General features: G+C 37.4%; 1 protein-coding gene across 3 annotated transcripts in view; it reads right to left on the reverse strand.

The window, feature by feature from the left end:
• Positions 1-4,020: 4,020 nt before the first annotated feature.
• TBC1D32 (TBC1 domain family member 32) overlaps positions 4,021-24,991 on the reverse strand; it is a 129,874-nt gene continuing 108,903 nt past the window's right edge. For 2 of the 3 annotated variants that reach the window (XM_070417581.1, XM_070417584.1), the window contains exon 33: positions 18,496-20,353. In XM_070417581.1, coding sequence (XP_070273682.1) covers positions 20,234-20,353 — 120 coding nt within the window. In that variant the 3' untranslated portion in view covers positions 18,496-20,233. Of the gene's footprint in view, positions 5,326-18,495; positions 20,354-24,991 lie in introns of those variants that run through there. The other variant, XM_070417583.1, reaches the window with a different exon arrangement.

Here is a 24,991-nt window from a genome sequence, read left to right on the forward strand (position 1 = left end):
AAAGAGAAATGAATAATTTATTTTATAATCATGGTCATCTATCAGACTATGCATTTTTCCCTAATAAGTGATTTTGCTATGTTTGCCTAAATCTTTATGCTGAATTTTTCATGAGTTGGATGAGTGCTTTCCAGCATCTGTTTATAAAGTCAACTAACATTTTTTTTTTTTCTGATGAAATGAAACCTTGGGAGATGAGTGCAGAATAACTGGGTTTTTAGAAAGATATGTTACCTTTCAGAACGGGGACTCTCTGCCTGATGATTTCACTGTTTTCAAATGTTTCGCTTAAATGATCACATGCTGTTCAGCGTATTGTGCATCATTTGCACACTTCTTGAAAAACCAATTTCTACTTAGTGCTTGGAAAGATGGGAATGTTGGGAGCTGAGTACTTATATTCAAGATGGTACTCATTAAAAATATTCAAGTATTTTCAATGAGTGACATCTGAAGGTATGAACACTAAAATCCTCTATTTAAAAGTCAAGCTTCAAACCTGAAGAAACAAGCTAATATGTCTGAGAATATTAAAGGCATAAAAGTATATTTTATTCTCTGAGTGATTACTACTGAGGAAATGGAAGATTATATAGGAGAAAATACAGCACAGAGACAGAAATTTTAAATAATTATCTACACTAATAAAAGAGAAACATGGTAATTAGCATACGACCACTACCCTTTTCATTGGCTAATCAGTGAGTATATGCAAATTAACTGTCAGCCAAGATGGCGGCCAGCAGCCAGGCAGCTGGAAGTGAACATGAGGCTTGCTTGCTGCAGTGAAGGAGGACTCCAACATTCCCTGCCTGCACTGTTGGCCTCTGAGCTGGCAGTTTGAAACTTTGTAATAAATATAGCCGCCGGGATCTCAGAGCTGGAGTTATACATTGTTTCGATTATAGAACGCAAACAAACCAGCGGAAGCCTCAGAGCTAAAGCCAGAGTTAAAGCTGGCCCAGAATAAAATAAAAAAAAAGAGAAAAAAAGGAGCGGTTGGGAGCTTCAATCAACAACCACCAGCCTGAAAGCAGCCCTCAGCCCCTCACCCAGACTGACCAGGCACCCCAGTGGGGACCCCCACCCTGAAGGGTGTGTGACCAGCTGCAACAGCCATCATCCCCTCATCCAGGCTGGCCAGGCACCCCAGTGGGGACCCTCACCCTGATCCAGGACACCCTTCAGGGCAAACCAGCCGGCCCCCAGGCCTCTATCCTATAAAGTAAAAGGGTAATATGCCTCCTAGCACTGGGATCAGCAGAGCCTCCAGGCCTCCTGGCACCGGATCAGCGTGACAGGGGGCAGCGCCCAAACCCCCCCGCCTCCCCCCCACAGGCCCTGTTCTGTGTGTGATAGGGTAGAGCCATAACCTCTCCATCGGCCCTGCCCTGAGTGTGACAGTGGCGGCGCCCCAACCCCCTGATCCACCCTGCTCTGTGTGTGACAGGGAGCAGTGCCCTAACTCCCCTATCAGCCCTACTCTGTGAGTGACAGGGGGGAGCTCCCCAACCCCCTGATGGGCCCTGCTCTGTGCATGACAGGGGGCAGCGCCCAACCCCTGATTGGCCCTGGTCTGTGCGTGACAGGGGGTGGCGCCGCAACCTCCCCATCGACCCTGCCTTGAGTGTGACAGGGGGCGGTGCCCCAACTCCCCAATCAGCCCTACCCTGAGCGTGATTGAGGGTGGCATCGCAACCTCCCAATCCGCCCTGCTCTGTGCATGACAGAGGGCAGCACCCCAACTCCCCAATCAGCCCTGCTCTGAGCCAGACCAGGGGCTGCACCTAGGGATTGGGCCTGCCCTCTGCCACCCAGGAACAGGCCTAAGCCAGCAAGTCGTTATCTCCCGAGGGGTCCCAGACTGCGAGAGGGCACAGGCCGGGCTGAGGGACCCCCCCCTTGCCCCCCGAGTGCACAAATTTTTGTGCACCGGGCCTCTAATTTATAAAATAAGACACAACTTATACATTTCTAAGGAGGTGTTAATATTGTAAAAAACCATCTGCATAGTAATTTGCAGTTTCAAAAGTACCTTTACATGATTATAATGTTTAATATATTTTTAAATAATTGGAAGTTTATAATTTTAACCTATTTAAAAAACATATTCAACCTAAAGTACACTTAACTTTTAGAAACTTAGTAGAAACAAAAAAAATAAATGCATTTAGTTCTTTGGTTCATATGCAAATGAGAATTATATTTGGTAAATGTGTTTTGCTTTTGATGTATAATAATCATTTTGACTTCTTTCATTTTAAAAAATACAGGATCTTTGGTACTCAAGTAATTGTATTACAATTGAGTTTTTGACTAAAATGTGAAGATGTAAAGAGAAGAGATCATATCTTATTTAAGTTTATATCACCAGTGCCCAGCAAAGTGTTTGGCACATATTAGGCATGGAACTAACTTTGCATGCATGTTTGTCAATGGCAAATCAATAGAAATATATTTTTCCACTGCCAATAAAATAGTGAAAATGCTAACTTAAGAACTAGGTTGTGGCAAGGCTTAGTCCAAAATGGATTGGATTTAAGGAAAATGTGGGTCAAACTTAATGCAAATATTAATGGTCAGAACTTAAAATTAGACCTTGCTCTTAGTAAAAACATTAGAGTTTAGCTTAGAAAATGATAACATATGAAATTTGTATAGTGTTGTATAAACACTATACAAATATAAACAAGTTCATATTATCTTATTTGCTCCTCGCTCCTGGGATTTAGATTAGAATATTTAATTTTACTCTATTTAATTGAAGGATAGCAGAGATACAGGAAAGTGCATAAAGAACTCTTAAGTGTACAGCATAATTTTTTACATATATATGGGCCTGAGTAAATCACACCAACATAAGATAAAGATATAAAACATTTCCAGAATCCCATAAGCTTTCCACTATTCTTCATCTATTATCATATGTCAATTCTGCCCATTATTGTACTTGATACAGCTAGAATCATAAAATAAATATGTCTTTGTGTGTGACTACTATGGGTCAGTATAACATCTATAAATTTCATTCATGTTATAACATGTACCAGAGTTGGCAATTTTGCAATGTGGCACAGTTTCCATTGTATAGATATACCAATGGAATATTTATCCTTTCTCCTGTTGATGTTGTTTGCAGTTTTGTGTTATTTTTAATAAAACTTTGAAAATTTTGTACATATCTATTTGTTGACATATGTACTCATTTGTCTTTATTGTAACTGGGAGTAACATTACTTAGCCATACGTTACACATATGCATAGAAGATGTAAAACATTTTTTTAAAGTGGTTATTCAATTTATACTCCTACCAGCAACAACATATGTTTCATATCCTCCAGATTCTTGCCACTGTTCATATTGTCCTTTTAAATTTTAACCATCAGGTGGATATATAGTAATATTTTATTGTAGATTATTCTCATTTTTAAAATGAGAAAACTAAATTTAGAGGAATTACGTGGCTTTCCAATAATTTCTTATATATTAGAAGTTATGACCCCTATCTTGGTTTCATGGGTCTATATTTATTTCTTTGCTTTTTCTATTACACAATGCTAATGTTTTTTCTTTCTTCTCCCCTTTCCTTCTGTCTTTTAATTTTGATTACAAACATGCAGAAAAGTAGAGAGGCATATAAGAAATATCCATATACCCATAACTTAGATTTAACAATTATTTACACTTTGCCATATTTATGTCGTTTTTGCTAAAGATTAAAAAATATATTCACCATGACATTTCACCCTTAACTATTTTATTATGCACTTCTAAAAATTGGTGCCAATTACATGCCATCATTAAACAAAAGAACCTTTCATGATTATAATGTTTAATATATTTTTAAATAATTGGAAGTTTATAATTTTAACCTATTTAAAAAACATATTCAACCTAAAGTACATTTAACTTTTAGAAACTTAGGAATACTTTTTTTAAAAAGTCTAAATATTATAGAACATGGCATAGCTAAACATTTCCTTATTTGCATATTTAACATTTATTAAAACTCTATAATGTGTTTAGATACTGGGTACAGTGCAAGATAGTGGATATATACCAAAATACCAAAAACGTCATCTTAAAAAATAAAAATACCCAGAGAGGAAGTGCTCAACTAAGTATAAAGTATATATGAAAAATTCAAGTGATATTGAGGGGGGAAAGAGTAAATTAAAGAACGTGACTTGGTCTTTGGATTACTATTAACTATACAGTCTTTTTCTCACATATAATTTCCATTCTCAGTAGAAGCTGATTAACCTTTTATTTCTACTATGATTACTAATGGGTGAACACCAGATGAAAGGAGTCTGCATTCATTCTGAGTAGAAAATCAAATGAAGCACACACACTGTTCTCAGTGCAAAACTGCATGAGATTGTTCTTGTTGCTCCAATTAATATTTGAGTTTGTTTAAATATTCATGGCATGAGGAGAGCAAATATGTGCAATAAAAGTTTCTTGTATTTTTTTGGTATCTATTTCCCATAAAAGTTTGGGCCACTAAGTGTGTGGGCCCAGTACTACCAATATAGCACAGAGCTGACAGATGGTTTGAGATTGCTGCCATTTTTAAACCCCCATGAGTCTTGAAACTATTAACTTCCACTTATTACTGCCCAATGACTTTGGGGCTATTTAGAGTTGCCCAACCATTACCTTAAAAAGGAAAAAAAAAATCAAAGATTATTACCTGCTGGAAAGGTTTCTGCTGAGTAGAAGAGGAGAATGAAAATAATTTCTTCTTAAGAAGGAATTGCTCATGGCCATTTGGACCTTCTCTTGATTACACATCTGCCAGCCAGCTCTGTAAAGTATTGCCATCTCAGTTCCCTCAACATTTGCTCTAGAGGCTGTACCAGGAGCAGAACAAGGTCCAGCTGGCCCACCAGAGGAAGTGAGTGCTCAGCGGAAGGCCATGAAGAGAGTGGGCCCTCATGTAAGTTCACGTAATGCCAGTCAGATCCATGTTGGAAATTATTTCCAGAGCTGGAGACAAGTCCAGAAAGCAATCGTTTTGCTTACGAGAGTCATTGATTGTCTCTGGTGTTCAGTATGTTGGTGAAAATTATGGCTCTTTTGTTGGATTGGTTGGGGTTGGGGGAGGACAGGGTGTCAGAATATGATCTTCAGTAGAAATAAAAACAAACAAAAGTTTAGAAGTACAACTTCTATATCATAACTAAAATCCAAACATTTAAAACACACCACTTCAGTCCGGCTGGTGTGGCTCAGTGGTAGTAGAACAGATGGACTAAATCAACTTCCTCAGAAGCAGAACCTGAGATGAGGATTCCCATGCAAATGATTCCTAGAAGAAGCTGGTAAAAAAAAAAAAAAAAAAAGCTGGAGAAGTAACGAGGGTGGGGTATCAGGCCAAGTGTAGATTATAGATAGCTTCAGTCTGATCACTTAAAAGTTACCACATTTAAGTGAGCACCAACCTATGAACCAGGAGGTCATGGTTCAATTCCTGGTCAGGGCACTTGCCCGGGTTGCAGGCTCCATCTCCAGGAGAGGGTGTGCAGGAGGCAGCCAATCAACGATTCTCTCTCATCGTTGATGTTTCTATCTCTCTCTCCCTCTCTGAAATCAATAAAAATATATAAAAAAATAAAATAAAAAATAAAAGTTACCACACCTCACAAAATAGGACTAGAGGCATGGATACAAGGAACAGACTGACAGATCTCAGAGTGCAGCGTTATGGGGGGGAGGGGGACTAGAAGAGATTAGCCAAAGAACATATACGCACATATGCATATATGCATGACCCATGGACACAGACAACAATCTGGTGAAGAATGGGAGAGGGGAGGGGGCACAACTATAATAATGTCAACATTGGGGTGGGGGAGAGAAAAAGTTACCACACCTGAGTTCTCCTGACTTGAAAAAAGGTAGCAGAAGCTTAATAATCTAACGTTTAGGGGGAAGAAGAGAGAGGAAAGACACAATGTGTAGCTCTTCTGGCTCTCCACAGCCAATGGCCTCTGGTATCTAACACAGTCCTCTGAAAAAGAGCTGTGGGCACTTGCTGTTGGAAAAGAAAACCCACCAAATACGAGGGACTCTGAGTGGAACACTGACATTATTCACTTAGACCCTCCTCTTGTACCATTCAGATGCACTTGCATCTCACATGAAATTTACTTCATCCTGTTATGGATTAAAATATTTGTGATCCACCACTTAGTAATTTGAATAGAGCAAGATAAAGAATTGTTATTATAATAGGGGATTAGGGTAGCAAAGGAGTAGCTAGTAGAAAGCAAAGAAAATTCTAAGTAATATAAGAATGCCAAAAATAAAGAAAAACCACTACCCGCAAGGCTGAGATAGAGCCCCAAGGAAAAATCTTACTTAATATAAATCCATGAGTATTTGGGAAAAGATAAGTGAGAACTAGACACATTTAGAAAATGTTAAAGTTATTGTTTTGTTAAATGAGATAGAAGTATCAATTTTTAAATAGGTGAGAAAGTAGAAAATCAAACAGGAAGACAAATTAAAATATGAGATTAAAAAATTGCAAATATATGATAATTATAAATTTACATTAATTTAAAGTTGAAAAGCTCTGTTGTCAAACTGTATTTAAAAAATCTGGCTACATGCTCTTCACAAAACATACAGTTAAAACATAGAATATGCAAAGCTTGAAAGTTAAGGAATGGAAAAGTGTATATCAAACCACATGATGTTGCTCTGCTGACATCAGATAAAACACTTGAAGTCTAAAAACTTCATTGGAGTATCTAAATAACAGTAAAATATTTAATTCAACAAGAAGAGATGAAACTATTCTAGACATAAAGCATAAAATAAAATAAAATGCCCCCAAGATATACAAAGCAAAGCTCAGTGAGCATGGCTCAGTGGTTGCGTGTCGGACTATGAACCAGGAGGTCAAGGTTAGATTCCCCGTCAGGGCACATGCCCGCGTTGGGGCTTGATTCCCAGTGTGGGGCGTGCAAGAGGTGGCTGATCAGTGGTTCTCTCTCATCATTGATGTTTTTATCTCTCTCTCTCTCTCCCTTCATCTCTGAAATCAATAAAAATATATTTTAAAAAAAGATATACAAAGCAAAATTGAATTATAGAAAGAAACTAACAAATCTAGGTGATTTCAATATAGGTCTAAATCACTGCTATGTCATCGAAGATATATAAGGAAATTAAAAATACATTTATAAACTACTAACAAGCATAATTTTAGGTGTACCAGTTAATAATGCAGATTTTGTAATCAAAGAAAACAATTAATTTCAAGAGAAACATCAAAAGTGCTTTATTCAAAGTAATGTCCATCAGGTAATTTGTGGATACCGTCCCAATAGAACTTTTCTTCTTTTGAGGTAAACCATTCAGAGAGCCAATTTTCTACTTCTTCATACATTTTGAAGTGCTGCCCAGAAAGTGTGTGTGCCATCGATCGAAACAATGGTAATCTGAAGGAGCAAGGTCTGGTGAATACAGCGGGTGGGTTAATACTCCCCAGGCAAGATCTTTTAACGTGTCTTTAACTGGTTTTGAAGTGTGTGATGATGCGTTATCATGGAGCAAAATTACTTTGCAGTGTCTTCTAGCCCATTCTGGTCATTTTACAATCAAAGCATGATTTAAATTTGACCTGGATGTTCTTTTTTTTTCACATCTAAATCATCACTTTAAAGCATCTAAACCAGCGTTCACAAGTATCTTGATATGGAGCATGTTCATCATAGCTTCCCGAAGTATATGATAACTTTCAGCAGCACGTTTCTTCAAAATAATTTATTAAAACTTCCCACAAATGCTCTTTTTTTTGGCACAAAATTCAACATTTTTAAGCGTAAAATATCTATGATGTTAATATCTTCAGCAAATTTGATATATGAAGTTTTGAAGCTTGTTGTCAATACAACAAAATAGCATACATATCAAATCGCATACATATGTGTAACTCCATCTATTGAAAAAAATCCGCATTACCTGGTACACCTAGTATACACAAATACTGGTGCAGATTACATTTCTTAATGACAAGTGAAATGAAAGTTAATAACAAAAAGCTAAATTTTTAAAATCTTCATATACTTTAAAGATTATAAACACTTTTAAAGAACTAAGTAATCAGAAACCAAGATGGCGGCATAGGTAAACACCGGAGTGAGCTGTTGCAAACAACCACTTCAAAAATACAACTAGAAGACGGAACGGATGTCACCCAGAACCACAGGAAGGCTGGCTGAGGGGAAATTCTTCAATTAGAAGGAAGGAGAACAGCGTGCCGAGACTCAGAGGAGGCGCAGTGCGGAAAATACAAAGGTGCGGAGGTACGCGCGGAGTGGGCTGGTGGCTGAGGGCGTGGTTGTCCTTTTCAATCGGGAGGGAGTCTCAGACTCTGAGCTCCAGTTCTGGGTGAGTCTCTAGGGACCCAGACTCAAACGGGAGAAGTGGGACTGTCTGGCATTGGTCGAAACAAGAGGGCAGCTTTCTCTCCGAGGTTTGCAGCGGTTGTTGGGACTCTGAGAGGTTGCAGAGCCTCTGGGGACGGGACTGAGAGCAGCCATAACTGCTTGCTCCGCCCGCCCTGTTGATCCCGTGGGACCCGCCCCGCCCAAGCCCTGCGCAGAGCCATTTGCGGATAGCCTCAGGCAAAGGCTAGATTAGCACCTCCCCAGAGGACAGAAGTTTTCCCACTGCAGACACAGCTGATTCTCACAGCCAGTTGGCCTGGAGGTCAAATCCCCCTAGTATTAACTACAACAATCAAGGCTTAACTACAACAAGACTGCGCACAAAGACCACTAGGGGGTGCACCAAGAAAGCATAAAAAATTCGGAGACAAAGAAACAGGACAAAATTGTCAATGGAGGATATTGAGTTCAGAACCACACTTTTAAGGTCCCTCACGAACTGTCTAGAAGCCACCGATAAACTTATTGAGATCTACAAGAAATCTAATGAGACCCTCGATGTTGTGATAAAGAACCAACTAGAAATTAAGCATACACGGACTGAAATAAAGAATATTATACAGACTCCCAACAGCAGACCAGAGGAGCGCAAGAATCAAGTCAAAGATTTGAAATGCGAAGAAGCAAAAAACACCCAACCAGAAAAGCAAAATGAAAAAAGGATCCAAAAATACGAAGATAGTGTAAGGAGCCTCTGGGACAGCTTCAAGCGTACAAACATCAGAATTATAGGGGTGCCAGAAGATGAGAGAGAGCAAGATATTGAAAACCTATTTGAAGAAATAATGACAGAAAACTTCCCCTTCCTGGTGAAAAAAATGGACTTCCAAGTCCAGGAAGCGCAGAGAACCCCAAACAAAAGGAATCCAAAGAGGACCACACCAAGACACATCATAATTAAAATGCCAAGAGCAAAAGACAAAGAGAGAATCTTAAAAGCAGCAAGAGAAAGAGGCTCAATTACCTACAAGGGAATACCCATACAACTGTCAGCTGATTTCTCAACAGAAACTTTGCAGGCCAGAAGGGAATGGCAAGAAATATTCAAAGTGATGAATGCCAAGAACCTACAACCAAGATTACTTTATCCAGCAAAGCTATCATTCAGAATTGAAGGTCAGATAAAGAGCTTCACAGGTAAGGAAAAGCTAAAGGAGTTCATCACCACCAAACCAGTATTATACGAAATGCTGAAAGGTACCCTTTAAGAAGAGGAAGAAGAAGAAAAAGGTAAAGATACAAATTATGAACAACAAATATGCATCTATCAACAAGTGAATCTAAGAATCAAGTGAATAAATAATCTGATGAACAGAATGAACTGGTGATTATGAATCAGGGACATAGAAAGGGAATGGACTGACTATTCTTTGGGGGGTGGGGGGGTGTAGGAGATGTGGGAAGAGACTGGACAAAAATCATGCACCTATGGATGAGGACAGTGGGTGGGGATTGAGGGCGGAGGGTGGGGTGGGAACTGGAAGGAAGGGGGTTATGGGGGGGAAAAAGAGGAACAAATGTAATAATCTGAACAATAACGATTTAATAAAAAAATAAAATAAAATAAAATAAAATCAGAAAAAAAAAGAACTAAGTAATCAAACTATCATAAATGTAAACTTTAAAATCCATAGAAGTAGCCTAACTGGTTTGGGTCAGTGGATAGAGCATCAGCCTGTGGACTGAAGAGTAGCAGTTCAATCCCATCAGAGGCGTTTACGTTGGTTGCCGGCTCCATCCCCAACCCCAGTCGGGCACTTGCGGGAGGCAACCAATTGATGTGTCTCTCTCACATACATGTTTCTTTCTCACTGTCTTTCCCCCTCTCTCTAAAAAATCAATGGAAAAATATCCTCAGGTCAGGATTAACAAAAACAAACAAACAAAAAATTAAAAAATAAATAAATACAAATCCATAAAGGTAAGTGATAGTGAAATACTAACATGCCAAATATTTAAAGATGCAGTGACAGCAGACCTGCAAGGAAAAATTTTAGCCATTTCATTTTAAGATATTCATAAGATATTCTTAAAATTAATAAATTAAGTTCTTCACTTAGAACTTAATAAAATAAAAATAGAATAAATTTAAATAAAAAAGAAGGAAAGAAATAATAAAAAGAAGGAAATAATAAAAGCAATTTTCTAAAAATAAAAAATAAAGACACAATGGGGATAATCAACAAAGTCAAAATTCAGTTCTTTGGAAAGAGTAATATACTAGACAACTTCTGGTAAAATCTCATGAAAAAAGAGGAAAGAAGACACAAATAGTATTTGAATGCAAAAGAAGACATAACTATAGAAACAAGAAAAAATACTAACTTTATGCCAATATAGTTAAATACTTAATAAAATGGATATATTTCTTTCTTTTTTTAATATATTTTTTTATTGATTTTAAAAAGGAAGGAAGAGGAAGAAAGAGATAGAAACATCAATGATGAGAGGGAATCATTGCTTGCCTTCCTCCTGCACATTGGACTGAGCCCACAACCCAGGCAGGTGCCCTTGACCGGAATCAAACCTGGGACCCATTGGTCCACAGGCCAACGGTCTATCCACTGAGCCAGGGCAAAATTGATATATTTCTTAAAAATATAATTTAACAACTTACAAAAGAAATAATGGCCTAAGAAGTTCAATAAATGTTTTTTTTTTTAATTAAAACATTAGCTACAGTGAGCTGACCGGTTGGATAAACTCCCAAGCCCCACCTCCCCTATAAAATTTGAAGTAAAATAGCAAAGAAAAAAAAAATCCAAACAAAGCTACAACTAAATGGCATGTTAACACCACAAACTCCAAAATAAAACAAGACATGTGGTACCAGTGTGCCCAACAAGTAGCAAAGGTAAAGCAAAAGAACTTTGAGAAGCCCAGAAATTGAATTGTCAGCAGGCATTCATTCACCCCTCAGTAGGCGGATCTGAGATATCTGTGAGAGCTCATGGGTAAGAGCAAGGAACACAACAGTCAGGTGTTGCTGGGGCAATATGGGCCATAGGAACTTTGAAAGTAGCCAACCAAAGCTCTCTGTCAGGGCAAAACCCTACCAAAGAGAAGATTTTACACTGAATCTAAATTGAGCAAGACAAGGACAAAGTGGCTAAGAAAAGGGATGGTACAGATAAAAATGGGTAGGAAACACATCTCAGAAAGGTCATATTTTTGACACTTCTGAGCATGCACAGAAGAGGGAGCCCTAGAGCCATGAAGCTAGAAGTTTCTCCAGCCCACGCTTGTACTTGAGTAACAGAAAAGGCAGTCCAATTCTGAACAAAGTTATGTAACAAAGCTATGTAAAAGTCTCCCTTTGAAGACTAGAAAAAAATATTTATTGAATCAGGGTATTTATTAAGTAGTAACAATTTATTGTAGTATAAGGTCAAATGACACATGAGAAACTGAGATGACATGTTGTGTGGAGCTTATCCATTGTCCTCAAGTCTTGGCAAAAAAAACCTATATATGTATATGTGTGAATATATATATATATATATATATACCCTATAATATATATTATATATGATATACATATAGATTATATATATGTATATATGCTACCATAATATACATAAAATTCAAAGATGTGGAATTTTTGCTTCATGTTGTCTTATAATTAAAATAAATTTTCTGGGTCATTAAAATATCTTGAACCATTTAAGGACATTTTTAGTAATAGTAGAGAAGATAGATGTTTGCACAGTGATGAATGACAACATAAACCCAGCTCTATTAAATTCAGGAGTTTGCTTCATTAATGTCAGTAATTATTTCATGTAATGACTTCCCAGAGGAAAAGTGGTCTGCTCCACTAGAGAAATAACATAACAATAGCATTTGGTCATTGTACGGACTTACGATTCTACCAAAACTCATTAGTTTGGGCTTTTCTGTTCGATCTTAAAATGCCTATGGTGGGTATAATGAAATTGGACAAAATAACTAAAAGAAATGGGCGCATGCTTGTACAAGTGTCAGTTGTAAGTAGGGTTCAGATTCTGATTGAATACGAAGCATTTGACTTTGTTTCAGCTGGGCCCTAATAGAGTTTTAAAAATTTGGCTCTCAAAAGAAATTTCAATCGTTGTACTGTTGATATTTGGCCCTGTTGACGAATGAGTTTGCCGACCACTGATCTAGACGAGTCTGAACTGGGCTGACTGGGCACTTCAAGTCTCTGTCACGTATCTGTTCCATGCCAGTAGGCTACCTCAGGACTGTCCTCATGGAGATGACAGAAACACAAGAAAGAGCAAGGCCTCTTGAGTTGTAGACTTAGAAGCACCATACTTGCACTTCTGCTTCATTCTATTACCCAAAGCCAGGCACATGGTCAAGTCTAGAGACAGAGGCAGAGGACACTTCAAAGTTAAATGCCCAAGGGGGTGGATGCAGAGAGGGTAAAAGATCATTCAACCCATCAGCAAGACCTATCAATTCTACTTTAGAAGTACTTTCCACACCTGTCCAATACTCCTTCTATCTTATTGCTACCACCACTTCAGTTCACCATGATCTCTCTTACCTATCACCACCTGACTGCTCTGTCCAAATCTTTCTTGTCCATTCCTCCTCAGACCATTCTCAATGCAGCAATGAGAATAAACTTAAAAAGAAAACCTACTCTGACCACTCATTTAATTAAGTCTGCCAAATGGTTTCCTATTGTTCTCAGGATAAAGGTGAAAATCCTGACTAAGGCCTGAATTGTTTTCAATTTTCAATTGAGGGGTTATTTTAAAGCAAGTAGGTGAACATGGTGAAAGGGAGAAAGAGAGTGAAGAGGGAGTGAGGGAAAGAGAGGCTTTGTAATGACTTCCATGTGAGGACAGCCTAGGAGCCCGTTCTCCAACCTCATCTCCTTCCATCCTTTCTTTCACTTTATGTTTGGAACACATCATAATTCCCCAGCTTGTACCATATTTCAAGCCTCTGGGGTCTTACTGGGACTGCTCTGTGTCCAAGTAGAGTTCTTTATCCATCCTTTTGGTACGGATTCAAAACCCTCTGCCTTTCTCCTTTCTTTCTTGCAGCGGTTCTCAACCTGTGGGTCGCGACCCTTTCACAGGGGTCACCTAAGACCATCGGAAAACACATAATTACATATTGTTTTTGTGATTAATCACTAAGCTTTATGTTCAATTTGTAACAATGAAATTGGGGGTCACCACATGAGGAACTGTATTAAAGGGTCATTACAAAGCCTCTCTTTCCCACACTCCCTCCTCATTCTCTTTCTCCCTTCTACCAGGTTCATCTATTTGCTTTAAAATAACCCCTCAACTGAAAATTGAAAACAATTCTTTTTGAGGCCGTTTTATCTTCCTTCTGAAGAGCTGTGCTGGTTTGGCGCAGTGGATTGAGCGCCGGCCTGCAGACTGAAGGGTCTGAGGTTCGGTTCCAGAGAGAGAGAGGGAGGAAGATGAGGGGAAGAAAAAGATGAGGGGGAGAGGAAGATGAGGGGGGAGAGGAAGTATTCTTCACTGCAGTATGTGACATGATATAATTTGAAAACATTAAAGTTAGGTAAAGCTCCAGCCTGAGGAATAGAGAACAGGATGTCTTCGAAGGCGATCAGAAAGGATCAAAGCAGTTGGTCCCCTAAGGAGAATGAATGCAAATAAAGATGCGGGAAGGTGATGGAGAAGAGGTCCTGGTAAACGTCCTGAGCAACAACTTTATCCAGGGCCAATGCTGTAGACACACAGCATTTTAAAACAGCATTAATCCTATTGTCAAGACCCTCTCACAGAGTAAAAATAGTACCGATGGTGGCCTTTCAAAGTTACATCCTTTCATCTACTCTCTATGGTTGTTTTATACAGTCAGGAAGATCTTACATCCTTTCATCTGCTCTCTATGGTTGTTTTATACAGTCAGGAAGATTCTGAACAGGGCTTTATTTTAGCTTTGCTCTCATTAAGGTCTCATAAACTCAATTACTTAATATTCCTTAGGAATTATAGCTTGAAATAATTACTAATTTTCTAATTTTTCATTAGAAAAATTTAGCAGTGTTCATTCTAGCTATCTTGAATAGATTCTTATTCTAAAGTTGCTGAATGTTTTAATTGTCCTTTTATTATGAGAAACATGTTGTATGATGTTTTGCACATCAGAGGAGATGCGCATACAGATACTTTGAATACAATAGATCACTATACAATATACAGAATATTTTCCTTGGACTTATTCTGTCTTTTCAATAATGATATTAGGCATGTTGTATGTAATCAGCTAGATCTGTCATTTCTAATTCCTGTTTTTGTGTATTTCTTTAATTCTCACTTAAGGATATATTTTTTATTGCTTTTTCAGAAAGAGTGGAAGGGAGAAAGAGAGAAACATCGATGTGAGAGAGACACATTCAATTGGGGCCAGGGGGTGACTGGCAACCCAGGAGGGCTGATGCTCACTGAGTACCAGTCAGGACTTGTTTTTTGTTTGTTTGTTTTCATTTAACTCTTCAGGGAGAATTGGTTTTTCTGCTATCCTGGTGAGCCCAAAGCTGAGACACTTCTCATGTATGCCTGAGGCCTGGTTCAGCTTTCTTCCCCAGGAGGGGATATAGACTCAATGTGAAGTGTGGGTCAAGAACCAGTAGGACCAAAGTTCGTAAACATTTTTTCAACCAGAGGAACATGAAGAGATTGAGCAAGCTCTTTCCGAGTATGGATATAAGCTCAAACAGAAAATAATGGGAACAAGAGAAATAGAGCTTATTTTAATCTTATATCACACTTTGCAGATTCACTGGCAGATAAGCTTCCCTAATTACTGACTTAGGGGCCAAGAACCTACACTAAATATGCTGCATCTATTCCCGTTCAATATGGCCTCCTCGCTCCTGATAACTTTCTACATCCTTGGCTAAATAGATCAGGAACTTAATCTAACCTTATCTTATCTGCTTGCATATTTTAGTCTTCCTGCTAACCCTGAGCCCAACTGAAAAACCCTTCTATTTACATACTCCAGTGCCTTTTCACAATTTTCCAGTAAGCAGTGGTTTTACATTCATTGAAGACAATCAAACTTGGGAATATTTTTTCAATATACAAATGATTCTAAGTAACAAAATGAAGAAAGCAGAATTAGGTTACATTTGCTAAAAATTATCATATAGGATAATGTTTAAAATACACAACTGCAATCAAATTTAAGTTCACTGATGAGATTGCTACCCTAATGGCTCTCTTTAGATGTCCTAGCCTTCATCTACAGAAACAAGACTTCCTCGACAGTACACATATCTGCTAGTTAACTGATATTGTTGTAAACAACCTGGGTTATTAATGATCAGGGAAGGAGCAAAGGGAAGGCAAATATTATAGGCACGATTGGGTGACATAGGGAAGGTATTTTCCTGTCAGTTACACCTGGGAACAGGACCACTGCAAAACAGGAAGATTTGAGATACATAGCACCTAGACAAAGTTCTCCCTCTTGGTTCTCGCTCCAGGCTGCAGGACTCCACACAATGGCCTGATGGACTAGAACTAGCCTGATGCTGTGCTGGACCCAGCTCCACCATGGAACGGAAACTCTGGGCACTGGCTTTGCTTCTAGCTCTGCTAAACCACTAGCTGCACCACTTCCGGGACTGGTTTAAGGGAAATGGGGCTTCAGAAATGCAGGGATGTAATTCCATGCAAATAAAGATCACTCATCCTCCCATATGAACCTTAGAAAATTCTTTTTCTCAAGATATTATGAGGACCCAACCCCTCAATATTCAGTGGGAAAAGGGATCCCCCACTTCCAGCAGGGAACACCCCACTTCCACCGATAGCAAAATGGTATCTATTATGTCCACAGAACTCTTCGCTAGTTGGTAAAGATATCAATGAAGGATACAAAGAAACTTTCTTAATTGTAATTACTAGACAATATACTTAGATTCTCAATATGAAATCTAATAAAACACCATGAAATTAAGAACATGCCCATCGGCACACATCAAAAATTATTAAAAAGAGGGACAGGAATGGGGAAACTCAAAGAAGCAAACAGGGTATTCAATGCTGTATACAATAATAAACCACCTTATTATTTCAATCACTTAATACAAGATTAATTTCTTCCTCAGCTCACAATCCAATGTGGGTTGGCAAGAGATTTTGCTCTTCGCAAATTCAAGCATCCAGGCTCCAGGGGCACCAGGAAAGAGAAAAGAAAACTCACAGAGAAAGCACACCTGCTATTTATGCTGTGGTTTGCTCATTATCACTGGTTAAGCTGATCAAAAGCTCTGCAGTATACTTAGCCCAGGAAGAGGAAACTGACCGGTAAACATTACCAATCTCTGACATACCCATCATCCATTCTAATGAATACATTTTTTAAGTCAAAATAATTTCATGACATTAAACAAAATATTAATTTGAAAATTCTGCTTTGAGGGCAACTAAAAGAAAAATGTAGGCAGTTATGGACACAATATGAAGCATTTTGTTTTCCATTTTCTGGTGATTTCCAATAAAACTATAGTTAATTATATTTGATGTTGTAAAAGAAAAGATTATATTTTAGAGGTGCTCTATAAGAAATGAACTTTAGCATTTTTATAAAAGGTTAAATAAAAATGTGCTATTCAATAAAAAATACCAGGTACATATCCTGATAACAGCAACTCAACATTTAAATCCTAGATTAGATGATCAAACTTGAACAGCCAACATTTTAATAACTGTCTCCCCCAATGTATCTCAAATGCACTCTATTAGCAAACACGACAGTCCAATTATTTCCATGGTGCTTAGCATTTCATGATGGCCAATTGCCAATAGAAGATTATGGGGTGGGAAACATGCCAAAGAAATTAACTGATTTTAAAGGCTAAAATATTGCTAGTGCTGAAAATTTAGGTTTATATGAAGCTAACGACCTTGACCCTGTTTAAACTCATCTGATAAGTAAATATATTGGCACCGACTTAAGTAATAACTCTCTTACTATCCTGCCAAAGAAAAGTAGATGTCAATTTTGTTATAAAGAACATTAGTAAAATTCTATGTCACATAAAAGTAAATATTAATTTATCACTTGAAAACAGAAAACAATTTAAAAATGCACTGATAACCTATGGTACATCAATCTGGTCTACATCACTAAATCTAGAATATGAAAAATTAACCTATTAAAACAGAAAGAAAACAAAGAAAAATTGGACAAACTACAAAAATATGTCTAACATTGGATTGTTCAGGACTTTTATTTCTTTTCTGTTATATTTAACTAGCAAGGAAAACATGAGTAGAAAATATAATCTGTTACTCCCACAAAAATCTGAATGAGGGAAAAGATTAGAACCATAGGTAACCAAGTGCCTGATCCACAGTAGGAATTTAATTAAGGCATATTGAGTGACTAAATGAATAAATCAATAATAGAGTTGAAAGAGGACTGAATTTAAAGGTTCCAGGCCATGCTAACACCAACTAGCCACACAATGGCAAATAGGTATAATTGACTGAATGTCTAGAAGAGCACATTAGAGCACCCCATAATTTAATAATCATAAATTCAAGTAGAATTCTGTTGGGAAGTTAACATGAATTTATGAGACTTACTCTACCTTCCCATATTCTTTGGCATGAGAAGGCATAACTATAAAGATTACATTTTTTAAAAAATATATTTTACTGATTTTTTACAGAGAGGGAGAGAGAGAGGGATAGAGAGTCAGAAACATCAATGAGAGAGAAACATCGATTTAGCTGCCTCCTGCACACTCCCTACTGGAGTAACCAAGGTACATGCCCTTGATCGGAATCGAACCTGGGACCCTTCAGTCTGCAGTCTGACGCTCTATCCACTGAGCCAAACCAGTTAGGGCTAAAGATTAAATTTTGAAAACAGATATTCAAAGTTTTATATATGTGCACTTAAATTTTCATAAATTTGTATACATTGTATAATAAAAATAGTTTATTACAATTCTGTACAATGTATGAGGTCCCTTCACAAATTAAAAATAAATTTGTCCTACAGACTTATACTTTAAAGAATTGAAAACAAAACTGAGAGGCAAGAGAGGGCTGTATTTATTTCTATTCTAAAGAGTATTCTTAAAATAAAGATAGGTGCAAAAATAATTCAGTGTTAGCAATACAATAGCTAACATGTTAATAGCTACTGTTGGCATTTATTCACCAAATTACTCATTGTTTATGTCACTGTTCATAAGATATTTATCAAACGAAAATCAAAGCTTTCTGGCTCCAGCTGAAGTCACTTTTCCAAATTGTAATTGTTATTATCTAGATCTTACTTCACTTTCCAGTCAAAATCACCAATGGATATTACAAAATTAAGTTACAGTTTCTTCTCCACTAGCATTTCTAATTACCATGTAAGAAATTTTAAAAAAGAAATAAAGCTGTAAGTTTCTTAGGACCAATAACAATACTCAGGAACAAAATGGAAAGGAATGAACCCATAAACATGTATTACAGGTTCTGTGGAACAGCTTTTCAAAATTAAGTTTGAAGTACACTACTAGTAAGCTTGGTGTTTTGGGTCACCCAGGACTCTCTTACTTACATAAGCCAGAGATAAAGTGAGCAATATGTCAAATTAACTTGCTCAGTTTTCTTTCCTCAACTTTTTCAATGCCCTTTAGGAAAACCATTACTGAGAAGCTACTGTTGGCATTTACAACATAAGACCTGATTTTGGAAGGTTGGTATTGCAATAGCTTACATACCACAAAATTGAAAACTGTACAGTACCAGATGTTTCAACATCCTAAAAGGAAAATGAGTTTGTGGGGGAGCCATTTTGGGTTGAAAAGGGGGCGGGGGGAGGAGCTCCAGAATGGTTTTAATGGTTGACTTAAAAACTTGTTGAAATTGCTGACTGAAAAATTAACAATTTAATATTTGTATGTATTATCTTTCATATATTAAATGTGGCAGTTATAATATAAGAAAATAGACCCTAACATATTATATTAATCTCATTGAAGCAGAGACTTCTATTTAAATAAAACATATTGTTGGTAATTTAAAATAATTTAGAAATCTATTCTTCTTAATGTTTTCAATTCAGTACAAATCAAATCTATCACCAAGGAAAATGCATAACTAATGAGAGTGAAATGCTTATCAGTATGAAATAACTAATCTATCTTTTAAATGAACCATGTAGAGACTACATTTCATATGGAGAATTATAAATTGATATAGGTATCAAAAGCAATTCCTAGAAAAACAATTATGTCTGGGGATGACATTTTTCCTACAACTTGCCATGATAAATATCATTTGTTCCTCCTCATGTCAAATAAGCAGCTGTGGTTTTGTCTATTTTCCTTAAATGTGCAGAAAAAATTAAAAAAAAATAATAAAGAAAACAATTGTCTTTTCCTTGACTTTATGGACTCTTTCTGGCTAGTAAAGAAATCATTTACAATATTGCTGTTTCTTTCCAAACTCATTAAAAAGATATTTTAAACATCTGGTGAAACAGGAGATCTAGGTAGGAAATACCTATGAAACATGAAGGGCCTTAAGTTAGCTAGATCTGATTCTATAACAACCATACCAAAAAAAGCAATCTTATAAAAATGAATTCATTTCATATCAAAAATTGAGCAAATGCCTACTTGAATACATTACATTAATAAACTCAGTATTGATTTATAATATGTATATTCCACAAAGCATATGTTGTTATGAATGCAGATAGGCAACAATAGTGTCCCTTCATTTCCTTTTAAAATAAACAAAACATAAAATTAAGTTGTGTGTTTCATGATCTATGTGCTTTGCACTCTAATGTTCCGCATGTCTCTCAGCAATACTGGTCGATAGTTTTGTTCCAAAATTTCCATGTATTCAAAGTAATCACTCACTCGAAACCCATGCAGTGCTTCTTCCTGTCAAAAAATGTAAAGGAGCAGTTCATTAGTTCAGATAGACACACAATTCTAAGTTTATAAACTTTAAATAGTTGATGTATCACTTTTTTCAGCTACAAACAAGGAATTTCATGTTGTTAGTAAATGCGTACTGTTTTTTATTTAGTAGGCTGTGTATGTATATGATAGCAAGAAATCATGTATCTATAAAACAAGGTTGTCTGTTTTCAAACCAAAAAATGCTCTACAGCTAACAAAAAATAAAACAAACTCTTAGATAATGAAATCTTCCTAAGAGATAATGAAATCTTCTTAAGAAGACATACAAATGGCCAAGAGATACATGGAAAGATGCTCGACTTCACTATTAGGGAAATGCTAATCAAAACTACAATGAGGTAACACCTCACAACTGCTAGAATGGCTATTATCAACAAGTCTAGTAATAGCCATTCAAGTGGTTGTGGAGAAAAGAACTCTCATTCACTGCTGATGGGAATGTAAACTGGTACAGCCACTATGGAAAACAGTAAGGAGCCTCCTCAAAAGCTTAAGAATAGAGCTACCATTGACCCAACCATCTATCAGAAAAACTTGAAAACATTTATCCACAAAGATATACACACCCCTGTGTTCATTGCGGAACTATTCAAAATGGCCAAGACACAGAATTTACACTGAGATCACTTAACCAATGTGTCCTTCGATGGATGAATGGATAAAGAAGATGTGGTGCATACATACTATGGAATACTATTCAGCCATAAGGAAAGATGAAATACTGCCATTTGTGACAACATGGATGGACCTTCAGAATTTTATGCTAAGCCAAATCAATCAGTCAGAAAAAAGCTAAGAACCATATATCACTGATAAGTGGAATATAAAACTGAAATTCCTGGTCACAGTATGGAGGTTACCATAGGGAAGGGAGGGGGTGTAAAAAAGAGTAAAGGGAGCCAAATACATGGTGATGGAAGATGATCTGACTTTGAGTGGTGGGCATACAATGCAATACAGATCATGTATAATAGAAATATATACTTGAAACCTATATAATCTTATTAACCAATGTCACCCAATAAAAAGGAAAAAAGTATAAAGGAAAAAAGTAAGGTAAGTCAGTTTGAGTGGGTTAAATAGGAATAAAGAGTTGATTTTTTTCATCACTAGGAAGTGACATAAAAGTTTACCACAAAAGGTGTAGAAATGACTCTACACTGAGATCATTTAACAAAGAGTTTGCAATAATGTCAAATGTCACATAAGAAGCAACAAATTACATAACAACAGTCACATAAGAGAAGGGGTTTTGTGAACACAGCTCTGCTCTTTACCTTTGGTAGACATGACCCTTTGTATGCTGTGTCTGACCTATAGTATGAAAAATAACCTTACCAGATCAAAGGGGTAGAAACACAAACAACCTACAAGTTATGTCTCTTCTGGTGGGTCACTCCTAAGATGCTTGGTAAAATTAAAAATGCCTGGTTATGGCCCTAGCTGGCTGGTTCATTGGCTAGAGCATCGGCCTGCGGACTGAAGGGTCCCAGGTTCGATTCCAGCCAAGGCTGCATGCCAGAGTTATGGGCTCGATCTCCAGTGGGGGGCATGAGGGAGGCAGCCGATCAATGATTCTCTCTCATCATTGATGTTTCTCTCTCTCCCTCTCCATTCCTCTCTGAAATCAATAAAAACATATTTCAAAACAATGCCTGGATATCATATTTCAAGAACTTTTGAATCCTGATTTTGGCATTCTGGATTCAAGTCCCAAAGCGACATTTTTACATCGTCTAAAAGTTTCAAGCTACTTGAGAATTTGTACTGAAATCTGACAACTGAGGTCTCTGTCATGAAAATTCTGTTTTAAAAGGTCTGGGAGTGTCTAGATATCTGAGCTTAGATAAGCACCCTAGTGATTCTTAGGATCAGGGAAGTTTAAATAGTGTGGTTTTGGATAGAATATGAGGTTCTTAAACATTTAGAATAGAGTATGTGGTTCTTAAAGATTTTTGATTCAGCTGAAAGGCAGATGTAATGACTAGCGAGATGATTCAATTTTGGCTGGGTACATGAAGAAACAGACCTTGATCAGATGCAGTGTAAATGAATGTTCCAGAGATAGAGCTGAAGGTTATGTCAATGCCAAGTATTACTATATGTTATGTTATACTAAGACCTCTTAGGGCTAAAGGGGGGAAATGGGAACAGAAGTATATAGTCTAGATTTTAACTCAGAAGAAAACCCAGTTTCTTTTGCTGTATTCGCTACACATCGCTTTCTTTCTTTTTTTTTTTTTTTTAATATATTTTATTGATTTTTTACAGAGAGGAAGGGAGAGGGACAGAGTTAGAAACATCGATGAGAGAGATCGATCAGCTGCCTCCTGCGCACTCCCCACTGGGATGTGCCTGCAACCAAGGTACATGCCCTTGACTGGAATCGAACCCGGGACCCTTGAGTCCGCAGGCCGACGCTCTATCCACTGAGCCAAACCGGTCAGGGCTACACATCGCTTTCTTAAACGAGAAAAGAGAGGGATGGGAACGGCATGGAACAGGAATGTAGAAACTCAAATAAGTTATTTTTAAGAACCTGTAATGTGCCCTAACCAGTTTGGCTCAGTGGATAGAGCATTGGCCTGCGGACTGAAAGGTCCCAGGTTCGATTCCGGTCAAGGGCATGTACCTTGGTTGCGGGCACATCCCCAATAGGAGGTGTGCAGGAAGCAGCTGATCGATGTTTCTCTCTCATCGATGTTTCTAACTCTCTATCCCTCTCCCTTCCTCTCTGTAAAAAATCAATAAAACATGTTTTTTTTTTAAAAAAACCTGTAATGTGCCAGATAATGTTTAAAAGTACTTTAACAGATATCACCTCATTTCATTCCTCAAAAACCTTATGTAATAGGTATTATTTCACATTCAATTATACAGATGAAGAAACTGAAGCATAGAAAAGTAAAGCAACATGCCCGAGGTTACAGTTAGCAACAGAGTCAGAATTTTAATTCAGGTGACTTCAAGTGATATAAGGATGGTGCAGAAAACATCTATAAACCACAGTTTACATGATACTGAACATGTTTTACCTATCCCCTCAGATAGTGAATTATTTGTAATATTATGTATACTTTTGTCTCTGAAAGCTTAGCACTCCATTGGTTTTTCTCAGTCTGATCTCCATTTCTTAGCCTGCCAACATGTCCTGGAGCTACAGCTGCAATAGGAACACACAAACAAAATCCTGCTTGAACACTAACTGATTGGGATGAAACTAATCTGATTTTTTCGTAATTTTAAATTGATTTGCCAGAATATGCAAGATTTACTTGAACCATTTTAATTAAGAATTTTGAGCCTTCACAGTCTAATATTCACTGGAAGGCAATCTTTTCTTGGCCTGGCATTTCAGTGACGTTTGTCCCCAGGCTGAATTCACAAACTAAAATCAAGATCACTGCCAGCCGCTTGGCATGCTGAGAGGAACGCAATAAGGCCAGTCTGTATGTGTGCCTTCTGTGTGTGCGTGTGTGTGAGAGAGAGACAGAGAGACAGGGGCACTGCATTAACAACAACAACACAAACTTTAGATATTCAAACTGGCTGAGATATTTGAGAACATTTATTTTGTTGGATGATATTTTTGTCTGGACTCCAGAATTTCTAAACCATCATCTGTCACAGATAAAAATGTTCAGGGCCCCATGTCCAAGGACTACGGTCTTTTTTTTTTAAATATATCTTTTATTAATTTCAGAGAGGAACGGAGAGGGAGAGAGAGAAACATCTATTTTATATAATGACTAGAGGCCCAATGCACGAAATTCGTGCAAGGGGCTCGGCCCTCACAGCCCTGGCCAGCCCTCACAGCCCCGGCTTCATCTGGAAGGTCATCCAGAAGGACATCTGGAAGGTTGTTTGGCTGTTCAGTCTAATTAGCATATTAGCTCTTTATTATGTAGGATTCCATTTCCTTTTAAAAATTAGTTTATTATAAAAGAAGTATTGGGAGGACAGGTGAGGGGTGGAGGAGGTCAATGGGGGGAAAAAGAGAGAGACATCTGTAATACTTACAACAATAAAGATTAATATAAAAAATTTTACAAAAAAAGTATGAGCCCATTCTTTTTTTACTTATTTTTATTTTTTAATATACTTTATTGATATTTTACAGAGAGGAAGGGAGAGGAATAGAGAGTTAGAAACATTGATGAGAGAGGAACATCAATCAGCTGCCTCCTGCACACTCCCTACTGGGTATGTGCCCACAACCAAGGTACATGCCCTTGAGTGGAATCGAACTGGGACCCTCGAGTCCGCAGGCTGACGCTCTATCCACTGAGCCAAACTAGTTAGGGCTGAGCCCATTCTTTAAAAATAAAAAACCCATGTAAATACATACAAATATACTATATATAAAAAGTAAAAGTCTCCTATTCTACTTCAGCTTCTTTCCTCTCAGAAGCAATTATTACTAAATATGCAGAGTGAGAAAATAACATGTAATTTAAAAGAATATTAGCCTGGCTATGACAAATACTAATGGAGAATTGTTAAGGTTTTTTTTTTTTTTTCCTCCCTTAGTACTAGGCTGAGATTTTAGATCAGAAAGTATAAAGCATAATTTCCAAGGTTTAATCCTTATAACTA

This window comes from Myotis yumanensis, unplaced genomic scaffold (genome assembly GCF_028538775.1).
Source record: "Myotis yumanensis isolate MYYU_CA2020_CCGP unplaced genomic scaffold, mMyoYum1.0.hap1 SCAF_6, whole genome shotgun sequence".
NCBI lineage: Eukaryota > Metazoa > Chordata > Mammalia > Chiroptera > Vespertilionidae > Myotis > Myotis yumanensis.